This window comes from Vanessa tameamea, chromosome 2 (assembly GCF_037043105.1).
Source record: "Vanessa tameamea isolate UH-Manoa-2023 chromosome 2, ilVanTame1 primary haplotype, whole genome shotgun sequence".
Taxonomy (NCBI): Eukaryota; Metazoa; Arthropoda; class Insecta; order Lepidoptera; family Nymphalidae; genus Vanessa; species Vanessa tameamea.
Window position 1 is genome coordinate 2,697,097 of NC_087310.1, and position 13,716 is coordinate 2,710,812.

A 13,716-nucleotide genomic window follows, 5' to 3' on the forward strand; every position below is an offset into this window, starting at 1 on the left:
TATAAATTAAAAATACGGTTGAAATTCGATCTTTGTTAAATGGAACTAAGAAATGGATACAGGAAATATTCTTTTAATTAAGAACGAGAAGTATCAGTTTAATTTATATCTGAGAAATTAAAAAAAAAAAAAGAAAATTTTACCACAAATATTCGTCGCGACATGAAAACAACGTATTTTTATTATTTCGTTCATTTATGTTCCCGAAATAATAACGAGAACTGATAAAAGAGGGAAAGCGTTAATTGGTAAAGGCTGGCAGTGTACCGTGAAATAATTTTTGATACACATTATGTGAAGGGCGTCATGCCGCGTCGACGTCGCCGTCGAAGCCTGCAGCTGCACTGTCGCCGCCGGGGATTTATGCCGTTATCAGACCCGGGTATAAATTACAGCGCCGAGTAATAATTTAGGGGAACCATACACGAATCATTACCCGCTGCCTCGCTCGCTCGCTTCCCGCCAGCGTGTAGTTTAATTCACTTTATCTCTTCAACGTTTATTGTAATCGGAATTTAATTTTCGAATACGTTCGAGTAATTTAACGGACAATTAAACTTTTTTTCGTTTAAGTAATACGCATGTGATATGTTTTATTTATCAGTAAATTATTATTATTAAACATGGAATCACAATATGTTTGTACCAAGATTGCTTTGGCTAATAGCATTTGTAAATAAATGACGTTATACATTATAATCGAGTGGGTCTTGAAATATAATAATTGTGAATATAAAATAAATTTAACAATGAAGAAAAACACAAAATATTGCCCGGAAATTAAAAGTCGATGGAACAATTATAACACCTATCGATTCATGGTGTGGGCTTGGACGATGAATGAAATAGCTATTGTGTCTGCTCCCGTGGACATATCGCATACTGGATTTTATGCGCATTCGGTTATATATGTTATTGTTTCAATTTTTGTTGGAATACCGTTAGTTTATTCAGAGATCTGCATAGCGCAATACACGAACTGTGACATGGTATCTACGTGGAATTTCTGTCCGATTTTACGCGGCGTCGGATTCGGTACATTTTTCCTGATAATATTGAAAATAGCTTATTTGTTAGTGCTATCGTCGTGGTACTTGGAATATACATTCGCGGCCGCATTTGATCCACCGCCATGGTTCTCGTGCGCAGAATATGATGACCCAAAATGTATGGTTAAGCGTGTTAATGTATCAATATTTCAGAACTGCATTGAAGCCCAAACCTTATTTAATGAAGACTGCGGCATGAAAACAGCGAGCAGTTGTTATTTCGAAAAGAAAATCGGCAATAATAATACAAAGTTAACGAATTGCATACACGTATGGAAGACAATTCTAATTAGTTTAATTTTCACCTCGACATTGTTTGTCATATTGATTAAGAAGGAGAAAGTCCTTAAAGTAATTGTTAGAATATTGGCAGTTTATGTCGTTATCGTTTTGGTTACACTGTTTTGCGTTGCACTGTCCACGAGTGGTACTTGGTATGCAACGAAAATTGGTATCAAATGGGAAGATTTGGATTTTAAATATTCTATTTATATTTCAACACAGAGCGCTCACGCTTGCGGTGTTGGCTGCGGCATAATTGGCTTTCTATCTCGCGATGTTCCGTTCCGCAGTCCAGCTACGATGACTGCGGTGACCACCCCACTTTTTTCCCTATTCATTACTCTTATGTTCGCCCTGATCATATTCAGTGGTATCAAAAGTGTGTCATACTATCACGGGGAAGAGCAAAATATTTTAGAAATCGGCGACAGTATATTTTTTAATTCATTCGCTTCTATAGCGGAGGTCCTCAGTTATTTTAACGGTTTGCCTCTGTGGGCTTTCATTTGGTTTTCGACAATATTCATTTGTCTGTTAGTTAATATTGTTATATTGTGTTTATTTCTGTTCGAATCGTTGACGATTAATTCAAAAATTGCAAGGAAATATAAGAATATATGCTGTATTGGAATGTTATCTTTATTATGTGTTTTATCTTGTCCATTTTACTGTTCTGATCTTACGGTTGTTCTCGCAGATGTTACTGAAATTATTCAACTCACGACTAGTTTCTTCTTTTCCGCGGCAATATATTGGGTATACGGTTATCAGAAGCACAATGTGGACATTATATTTATGATTGGAGTGAAAGCAAGCTACTTTTGGAAAATTGCTTGGATCACGAATCCTATTTGGACAATGTTTCTTGTTTATATGCGATGGACTCGGCTTCTAGTGAGGGAACATAATAACTCGTACTTTATTGCATCATTAGCGATAAACTTGGATGAATTATTAGTATACGTCTACGTTGGTTTTTACTTTTTCATTGTGTTGTTTGGGATGTTCATTGAAGTGAGATTTTTCCACAAGCACGATAAAATCAGTAATGTTTTTTCGCCTATGCCTAATTGGGGACCTAGGGATGATATTTTATTTAGAAGCAGGAATATGTTCGTCCCGGAAATTATGACTCGTGAATTTTTGTATAGACAAGTAAGAATTCACGGGTACAGCCAGAGAAGGAATGTCATAAACAAGAAGAGCATTCCTAATTTAAAAATGGACCACGAATTGTTACCTGAACACACTGAATGGAGTGCTTTGACTTCGAATTAGTGTGTATGCACGATTCTATTTTTGGTTACTTTCAAAAATGGGAATAAAGATTGCAATATCTAAATTTTACTTATGGAAGTATTGATGATTTTAAATTTGCAAATGATATAAAATGGTTGATTTATATATTATATGAACTTAACCAAATGCTGATTATTTTTAGGCTTGGGTCAAATAACCGAATAGAGGTGTTTGAATATATACTGATAGTATAAGGAGGCAAAATGTAGTTATGTGTATAAAATGTCAATGACACATTTAAAAAAAAAATACAACTGCTAGAAAGATACGTTATTTCCAAGTGGTATATATTATATTTATGTATTAATATTTTTTATTAACAAACTGCACCTGTGCGAAGGCGGAGCGGGTTTCACGTTCAATATATTTTGAAAGACGAATAAATATCAAATCGAAAAATCGTTGCAATTGCCTGCTAAATAAATATAACATACAAATTTATCTCCAAGGACATTTCAAGATTCATTTGTTTCTATCTGTTAATAAATCTTTCTTATTTTTTAATACTATTATCATTATTTTGTATATTTGTATGTGGTTTCGATCTGCGCAATAACATTAAAATAAGTGTTATGAAATGGTAATATGTACCTCTTTCATCTATTAAATCAAATAAATATCATAATCATTAGTTTCAACTGTCGCCAACTGTAAATATTATCGTGTAAAATTAAATGAATTTGTAAATACCTGACTTTTCATTGGATCCGTATTGATTTGACACATATATTGTCCCCGATCCTCCTCTCGCACGTTCTTAATGTGTAGATTCCAAACGGTCTGACCATTATGGGATACTCCCACCCTGTGATTATTAGTTATAACATGGACGTGTATCGCTTGGATAGCCTTAGTGTCCGCTTTAACCCACCCGACCTGCAAAATTGTCGATATTCATTTATACAGATAATAAAAACTTTAGTTGTTCAATTTTCGAACATGATTAAATTAATGTTTAGGTTCATATGCTATATTTACGAAGCTGATACTATCGACGATTTATATAAAATTATTTTATAAATATAACATCGTGTTTCCAACTGAACGAACCGTCGACATATTTAACAAAAAGCATATTAATTTAAATTTTATAATTTTATTATTAAGTGTTACTAAAATAAATACATTACGTTGAATAGCAACATATAAAACGTTTAACATTCAATGTTTACCTTGATTTAAATAATAACATTAAGTTATTATCAAAAATAAGTTGTAATTATAAATTAAAAGAAAAGTCATCATGATATTTTGTCTCGTTCAATAGAATCACCTTAACAAAAGACGAGAGAGCCACGACAGCCAAACCTTACAGTTTTAAGTCAATAAATCGATTCTCGATATATATTTTAGGTACCTAGATTTGTTATTTTTATAATTCTATTTTAGTACAAAAACTTTTTAGACTTTAGAATAAACACATAATTAATTCGAACAAACATAATCTTACATTCATCAACACTAGAATGATTTTAAATTAAAGACGTTTAAAAGAAACAAATAAAAAATTTGGTTACATTTATTTTAAAGCCGGAATAGATTCGAAGTTTAATTTTTTTATAAATTACAAAAAAAAAAACAATTGTAAATCTAATATGGCGGCTTATATTCGCATTTATAATTTAATCAATACTTCATCCCCCACAATTAAAACGTATCGAACTATAGTCATTAGGCTATAGAACGTAACAAAGTTTATATATTAGTATATTTATTTAGAGTAGTCTCTACATTCTAACCAGTTTACATTCTTCCCCGATTGCCCTGTATACCGTCTATTGCGTTGTAACAATTTCTATTTAAAATAGTTGGCACAGTGTTTGTAATAAGCTCACCCTATATCCACCAAGGTTATGTACTAGGCATCTGAATGTGGCATCTCGGCCTATCGAGACGGTCAGATTGCTTATGGGCTCAGCGAACTCGGGCTGGAACGCTTGACCTGCGATTAACGTTAGAGTTAATTGTGTATAGTGGAATTATTAAAATTAATAATCTCAAATCAATATTTAAATAAAACAATAACATTTTCTGGTACACTATGGTATATCGATAATATAAAACAAAAATTAAATATGTAGTAATTGTCCCATTGCTGGGATAATTATGCTCGCCTTGAGAATAATTCTTAAATTATAGTTGGCAGATAACCATGTGGTATTTTAATCGACAGATGCAGGTTCCCTCATAGTGCTTTCTCTTAACGTCCAGTAATAAAATATAAACAAAAAGCAATAAAAACTTAACGGTAACTCTAGTCCGACTAAGATTCAATTGTTTTAATCACTGGACTATGTTAGTTAATGTTAAAATAATAAAATGATTATGTATTAAAAAATCGAATCGATTCAATAAATAATTAAATCGTGATATATGTCTATCCAATGATACATATATTACAAATAAAATAAATTATTTCCGAACGAAGGATGTATGTTATTAGATAACTGTTTCCTGTGTGTCATTTCTATGTCGATATTGTTAATGCATAATCATATAGTTGCAATTTAAAACTGCAAAAAATATGACTGTTATTTATGTATTTTTACACATGAAAAGATTTTCAAAGTTATGCTTAGTTACGTGGGAAGGGTATTAATAAAACAAAAAAAAAACATCTCCTTTAATAAACATACGACCTTTTTCATTAAATAACATTCACGATAAATTTATTAGTACGTTTTTGGGATTAATGACTTACCGACAAGCTTCGAATCGAGGCCTAACATAAAAATTCCGATTAAGTACAATGACCAGCGCGGCTCCTGCATAATTTCTGTCACTCTGAGCCACCGTCAGCTACTAAGCCGGTGATATCCATATGTCACTGAAAACGATTATCATTTTAGACTTACGAAATTACACTCGAATTAATTTCATTGGTCGAATCAATTTTTATTTGAAATATTTTTGTTTCGTTTTTATTTTCGAAAGGTGATGAGTAAATATACCACTGGATGGTCAGCCGTCGTATTCACTAACAATGTAATAATACCACTTCTTAGACTGACAAGCTTCACATCATGTAAGATAGGATACCACTATCAGAACGGTAATATATTCGACCGTTATAGAACGCGCTTATTGGAGCAAACACGAGCGAATTTAAACAGTGAAAATCTTTGTAAAACTGATTTACATCCTTATATGTAATCTTTATTAAAAGTTTTTTTTTATTTATTAAAGAAATTAATATAAATAAAGATATTTAATAATCAAAGTATAGTATTAAAACTATATATACGTAGTTATAGCATAGTTCTTGCCAAAAATGCACATGTTACTCTGATATAGTTCTGTGAAATCAAAGCTAGATACAACTGGAACTAGTCTGGTAATTGAGTTAAACAAGAGCAAAGACTTTAAGTGTGTGGAGATTAAAAAAAAACGGTCATTTTCGAGTAAGACTTGCACACAGGATTCCGTACCGTTATGTATAAAAAATATTATTATTTTTTTATTTTTTTTTATTTTTATTTGTTGCTATAGCGGCATAAGAAATACATCATCTGTGTAAATTTCAAGTGTATAACTATCATGAGATAAAGCCTGGTGAAGACGGACAGACGATCAGAGGGACATTGGAGCCTTAGTAATAGGGTCCGTTTTACTATTTGTGTACGGATCCCTAAAAAGTATACGAAACTATTGATGTTTGGCGATAGAATAATTGATGTGTGGGTCGTACCTCTTCAGACGGGCAATAGTTTAATATAATGTATGTTATTTATTAATCAACAAGTTACAACAGTTACAATATGTAGAATAACTAAATTCTATTTTTAAAATTGAAGCCGATTGCTACCTGCAGATATTTAGCAGGCAACTCCTGCATACCCCAAGATCCTTCCTGGGTGTAAATTACCCGAAGAAATCAAATCAATTCAAGAAGTCATGACATTGTCATTTAATAAACATATGTAAGTAGCATCAAGCATAAATACTCACCGCGCAGTTGGCTAATCTTTGTGATTGGTCATCAATTAAATTCAATGAAGAAATTATTATTATTATATTAAAATAAACCAACAATGATTAGTATTTACACATTATAAGGTATCTTTGTAATCATTGAAATTACGAGAAATGTTTAATTAATTTTTTAAGATTGAATTAATTCCCTCTTTTTTTAATATTGGAAGTAAAATTTCCTAAAATTAAAGTTGTATACATTTTAATATATATTAGAATTATATAGGTATAATTCAAAAATGGAACGCCTAAAAACACAAAATGTCTAAATATTCGATTTAATATTCTTAATTTGGCAATAGCGTTAATACCAACCAAATAACATAAGTGATGCGAAGCGGATAATACATAACTTCTGTTTGGATCTGTCTTGTATATACAGTATAAATTCTGATAGAATTAAGGTTATTTAACAACAAACAGCAATTACAGCGCTTACGATAACATGATACGTTGAATAGACAAGCTATTTATGCTTCTATCTCACGACACTTGCGATTTTATCAGCTCATACAGTGAATCATTCACTGTTATGAGAACCTACACATGACATAACAGAAGCGAACACGATTGTCGATTCAAGCTGTGGCAGGATACGATCAAAGACCGGTAACTACATTTCCGCGAAAGAACGATAATGTTGGTGAAAAATTCGAGAGTCGCTTTAGTTATCAATAGAACGTCTACATATTGAAACTGCTAAACAGGTTTTTCGGCCGCTTAGTCTTGTATAGAATTTTCGAGATACCTTATATGTTATCTAATACAGATAAGTAGTATCTAAGAGTTTTGGGAGATATACAGGGTTATTGGTAATTCGACGTATTCCCGTTAGGAGGTGATAGGGGTGACTATTTGCGATAATTTTAACTCCCATATACATGATGCAAAGGTGAACCATTTTTGAGTTATCGCGTCTTTTAGATTTTTTCAAAATAAGTCAAAAATGCAATTTCAAAAATTTATTAAAAAAAAAGTATCAATTAAAATCTATTTTTTTCTACTGATTTATAAAAACGATTAAACACTGGATATTTTTCAATATTTAAACAATAATTATCGGTCCAAATTTAAAAATGCGAGACGGAAAACGATATTATTTCAATATTTTTTTCCCTCAACAATGCCTGAAAAACAAAAAAAAAACATTATGAAACTTATTCTGCAGATAATTTTAAAAACATAATCGTTTAATTAGCTTTCTGGAAATGTATAAAAACTAGGAATTTATTTCAAAGCAACCGAAATAAAATGATCAGAAAGGACGCTGGTGGAAATTCGTATTCGAGCATAACCGAATTCGTACTAAAGGTCGCTCTTTAAAATTCCCACAAAATTGATTTAAAATAATAATCAATGTAAAAAAACTTACATATTTACTTAACTTACTTAATACAAATTTAAAATTAAATTTAGATCCATGAACAGTTCAGTAGCTAAGTTACTATATGTTAATTAAATCTTATAAATTAAATTTTCTTGGTAGTAGGGCTTTATAAGCTCGTCTGGGTAGGTAACACCCACTCATCAGATTCTACCGTCAAACAACAGGATTGTTGTGTTCCGGTTTGAAGGGTGAGTGAGTCGGTACTAATTATCTACCAATTTTTAAATTATTATCTCAAGATTTTATTAATTTATGATATTTACTGATAACAAAATTTTGTCTGTCTCGTCTAGGTAAGCTACTTGTACCTCTTAAACATCACTACGTTGTATTATTTGGATTGTTCCGGTTTACAGATTAAAAGTTACAGGCACGAGTACAATAATAATTGATTGTACTTGATGGTAGTTCCACCAACCCGCATTGGAGCAGCGTGGTGGAATATGCTCCATACCTTCTCCTCAACGGGAGAGGAGGCCTTAGCCCAGCAGTGGGAAATTTACAGGCTGATTATGTTTATATGATGGTAGAGTTTTGTGCAAGCCCGTCTGGGGTTACTACCCACTCATCAGATATTCTACCGCCAAACAGCAGTACTCAAATTATTCAGCCAGCATCACAATAAGAATTTTTGGATTAAGTATATTTGTAGTTTAATGACTACCACTAGGTAGAGCTTTGTTTGCACTCGTCAGGATAGGTACCACCGAATTGTCATACTTTACCGCCAAACAGTAGTACTCAGAATTATTGTGTTCCGGTTTGAACGGTGTAACTACAGGCACAAGGACATATTAACATCTTAGTTTCCAAGGTTTTTGGCGCATTGGCGACGTAAAAAATCATTAATATTTCTTACAATGCTATTGTTGGGTTATGATCCATTAACTCATACGCCTACCTATATCATGTAAAAATTGAACTCTCATAATCGATGCATTGACTGCACAAACGTGTCTATATTTCTTACAATATATTTAAAGCAAAGCAGAGTTGACAGCCTGTTAGTATCTTACCAATGGGCATAATTCTCCTCTTAATAAGAAAATTTGAAGCTTATTTACTACGCAACGTAGTGTCGGTTTATGGGAATTTATGTGGCAGAGTTCCATGAAGTATAGAAAAAATCTTTAGTTTGTTTTAGTTCAAAGCTCGAAATAAATAATGACATGCTTAGAAGATACTACGCCTTTGGTATATGCACAAGTTTTAACTCGAGTGAACGTCAAAATTCTAATACGTATAGACGTAGAACCAAAAGATGTGCCGTTTAGTTGCGGGACAAAAAAACAAAAACATAATTTAATTCATATTTTACAACTGCCGAATTCCAATGAAGCAAGTTTCATTGTTTACACAAAATATATTTCATAATTGCCATTATTTCATCGTGATAATGACATTACACGTGCGAAAGGCTCATGTTATGTTATTGCATCGGTTCATAACCGCAAATGAACGCGAAATGTTAAAATCAATGATATATATGGGCGAATATTAATTATCCAATATTTGAGAGCAAAATTTAGGTCGCAACTGTGAATAATTTTTGTAATGTATTTTTTAATTATATTATTTTGGACTTTTGTCGAGGAAGCCATGTCGTAAATTTCATTTCGACTATTTTTATGCTCGTCGTTATTCGTACGTCCAATGGGATTTGAATCGGCAACATCTCGTAACGATCCAACTTCTCTAAAATGTTAGAATTTTTGGTTATCTGGTCTGCCTCTGTCTTTATCTTTATTACCTTTTGGCAGCGATCATGTATTAGTTCGGCGTAAACAAAATATACTGAACAGAGCATTGTACTTCCGAATATAATGAAAATACATTAAATAATATTAAAACGTTCACTTTCTATAAAAAAGTAATGGTTTCTTACTTTGGTCCCCAATTCAAAAAGCTGAGCAAAATTATTTTCATGGACAGAAGCCTAAATAACAATGTTCATATTAATCTTTATTTTAACCCATTTATGAAGTCTTTGATTTCTAAAATTTTAATTTCTATAGTGATCACTGATGTGTTAAACAAAAAAAGCCCCTGTATAAGCTTTAAAGCTTCTTGAATAACTGACTTAGGATATGCGTTATTATATTCAATCAGTATTGATAATTGAATAGGTACTCGTAAAACAATAATAAAAGCCACATTTTCCAATCCTAATCAAATGAAAAAGAACTTTATTATTGTAGGCTCGAAGAATTACTTCATTGAATCATCATTTTAAAAGATATAATTTCTTTTAAAGTTACTACCAGTAAAGTTATTTAAAATTCGAAGTGTAGATTATACTGCAACTAACTGGCTCAGTGTTTACTTTTCTCAAGTGAAATAAATAATCCCAATTAACGATACATTATATAAAATTTACATACAATAAAATTTTTAGGTCCTTTACGGAAATCAACAAATAGGTACGTAACCCGTTTCGCGTTTGTTTTATTTTGTCTAAAGTACTTAAAAAGAAGTTTTCGACTCAACTGAAGTCAGAGGATATTTGAATAAGAAAGTTAAATGGAATTCAACAGGTTCGATGCTAATTACTTAAGACGCACGTAGCGGTCTATTTCGTCTGTATGTATTGTTTCGGCTTAAACCGAAAATTAGTCCCTCAAACAATCATTAGTACAGTATTTAACCTGAATCAATGGGTTTGTTCTTTTATAACTGTCTTAAGGTTTAATGTAACATTGAACTTTTTACGTGGTTTTTGTTTTTATTTCGAAAAAAAAAAAACAATAAGTTTCAATAGTACAAAGTAAATGTTATAAATATTTTGTTTGAAAAATAGCAAAAATTTTTGATTTTTATTACTATTTCATTTACATTTTTTCAACTGATTTTTCAAATAATATGGATATTTAACCTCCAAACATCACCAGCCTTTATGAACGAATGAATCAATGAAGGAAATTGATTTATTTCTTATACGTCCCGCTATTAACAATGAATTAAAGAAAAAGCCTGTAAATGTTCCACTGTTGGGCTAATGCCTCCTCTCTTTCCTTGCGGGTTCTTCCAATGCGGGTTGATTGTCATACCCAGTTTTTCTTACGATGTTTTCTTTCGCCACCGTGCAAGAAAATTCAGACGTGTTTGAATTCAGAATCATCCTGACGACCTCCTTGGTCAAGTAGTGTGTACACCGGTTTTCATGGGTACGCTACTCTGAGGTCCCGGGTTCGATTCTCGGCCGAGTTGATGTAGAAAAATTTCATTAGTTTTCTATGTTGCCTTGTGTCTGGGTGTTTGTGGTACCGTCGTTACTTCTGATTTTCCATAACACAAGTGCTTTAGCTGCTTACATTGGGATCAGAGTAATGTATGTGATGTTGTCCAATATTTATATTTATATATTTATTTATATTTAGGTATCGGCTGAGATTAACGACGCCAGCGTTCAAACCAAATTATAAAACTGATGAGTATGGTTCTTTGACAGTAAAATAAAAATGGATTAGATATTGGGAAGATGTAACCGCAATATGAAGTCGAACACAGCAGTTTTTAAATCAATATAAAAATTAAAACTGAAGCGTTAGCAAGTAAATGCTTCATTCTTGGGCTTATTCTTTCTGTCCCCTTGAAGAGAGCGAATTCAATGAGACAGAATTCGTCCGACGTGGAAGTCTCACTGTGAAATTTTCCTTCACCGAAGCGCCGCACTGCGTACCGAATACGAAATGAATTAAAAAAAAACAAATTAAGCAAACGAAAACTCAGTGGTCCTCACACGACTTTGAACCTGCGAGCTTAGGTGAAGGCTAGCTTGTTCTGATCGCTAGATCATTTCGGTTCTCTCAAAAATCAAAACATATTAAATAATTTGAATTTATGCACATTTCGGACACATGGATGATTGTGATAGATTTTAATCTTGACGAATATTATAGATGCAAAAATAGCTCTGTCTGTTCGTCTGTCTGTTGCCCTTTCACGGCCAAATCACTGAACCGAATAAGATGAAATTTGTTATGAGCTTGAATTCAAAGGAAGGACAAAGGCTACTTTTTTACCTGATACCTGATGATAAATCCCTAAAACGCAAGCGAAGCCACGAATTAGAACCGTTATTTACGTAAGTTATATATTATTTTTTGAATTTAAATATATGAAATAATATTTTCTTACTATAATTATTAACAAAAACTATTTGTAAGATATTGTAGTTTTATTAATATTCGTTATATTATAATATCAATTATATTTGTCTTTATTTTCAAAGAAGTTTGTAAAATAATTGTCAAACCTTTACATTTGGGTAACCCGGACTTCGGTTCAGGTTTTTTTTTTTTTTTAATATTTTTCATTGCACTGACTACTTTTTTTTTATGAAATTGATATGCCATCTGTCAAATGGGTCCTGATAGTAAGTGATTAACATCGCCCATAGACATTAGCGCCGTAAGAAATTTTAAACATTTCTTACATCTCCAATGTGCGATCAACCTTGGCTAAGTTATGTCCCTTATGGCTATGGTTACACTGGCTAACACACACATTAAGCACAGTAAACAACAATACAAAGTATTGCTGCTTGGCGATAGAATATCTGATGAATGGGTAGCTACTCAGATGGGATTGCACAAAGTCGTACCACCAAGTTAAATACCCATATTGTACGCAAAATAAATTTTAAAACAGTTACATATATAAAGATAATTTGTTTTAAAAGTATTTCTTGATTATTTAATATCAAATTACTACTGGAATGTGAAATTTCCTGAGACGGATTGACAAAAAACTAAACAGTTAGTTCTGTAGATATACGAAATTTTAATATATACTGTCTATAAATTAACGAAAAAGAATTCCACGCCCTTATTTACCTTATATTTAATTTTGTATCGAATAATCCTTGCCCATTATTTACTTAAACAAGAACAAATGTTTAAGCGCAAATAATTTATTAATATAATTGTTTCAAAATCATATATATATATTTCATAATTTAATAAATCAAGTTCATTATTTATAATTATTTAAAAATAGTTAATATATTTTTAATTTTCCAAACTGTTTTATTGTTATATTTTAAATTAGGAAGTTATAAATCTAGACTGAAATTCTTTATTCATTATTGGTAAAGCAAGTAATAAAATCGTTAATAATATTTTATTTTAAATATTCAGAGCAAATTAAATATATATATATATTTCTCAATGTTATATAAATATAAAATATTATTAGTAAAATACAATCCACGAGTAACTTTGAAAAAAGAAAAAAGAATAAACAAAACCCCAAAAGAGGAAACCGAAGACAGCTGAACACAAATTCATAACTTAAAAACTTTTACAGCATGAAAAATAAACGAACACATTACTCGAAACGAAACACACGAAAGCGCTTAAGAACCGGTCAGAAACTTACCTAAATAAGACTAGAAACTTCAGATATGTTTATTGTTACTATTTTATTTCAATCTTAACACTCGGTTGCGTATAAAGTTTATCACGTGGCGTAACCGGTCCGGGTGGCGTGCGATCGGTACAGACGAGTGCGCGCCACACACTGGCGGTTTGCTCATTGAAATCTCGGCTCTCCCGTTATTCTTACGCAGATGTCCGCGTGATGTAAGATATGAACCGATAGATTTCGACTTGCCTTTAACGTTACATTGGCCACTTTGCTTGGCAAATGAAAATGTGTCGACATTTTTCACATCCCCAACAGCTTGTAGTAATGTATGACTTATTCGGATGTTTTTAGCAATCGTGT

General features: G+C 31.9%; 2 protein-coding genes across 2 annotated transcripts in view; one reads left to right on the forward strand and one right to left on the reverse strand.

Annotated features, from left to right (window-relative positions):
• The window catches only part of LOC113398917 (protein amalgam-like), a 29,980-nt gene extending 16,479 nt beyond the window's left edge, over positions 1-13,501 (reverse strand). Inside the window, exons 1-4 of the mRNA XM_026637862.2 lie at positions 13,369-13,501; positions 5,332-5,457; positions 4,466-4,572; positions 3,321-3,506 (exon numbers count right to left, since the gene is read on the reverse strand). Of these exons, the coding sequence (XP_026493647.2) occupies positions 3,321-3,506; positions 4,466-4,572; positions 5,332-5,401 (363 nt within the window). The 5' untranslated portion in view covers positions 5,402-5,457; positions 13,369-13,501. The remainder of the gene's footprint in view (positions 1-3,320; positions 3,507-4,465; positions 4,573-5,331; positions 5,458-13,368) is intronic.
• LOC135193437 (sodium-dependent noradrenaline transporter-like) lies at positions 741-2,609 on the forward strand. Its single transcript, XM_064215891.1, has 2 exons — positions 741-1,963; positions 2,483-2,609. Exons 1-2 carry the CDS (start codon positions 750-752, stop codon positions 2,607-2,609), a joined length of 1,341 nt encoding a protein of 446 aa, XP_064071961.1. The 5' UTR covers positions 741-749.
• Positions 13,502-13,716: the final 215 nt, after the last annotated feature.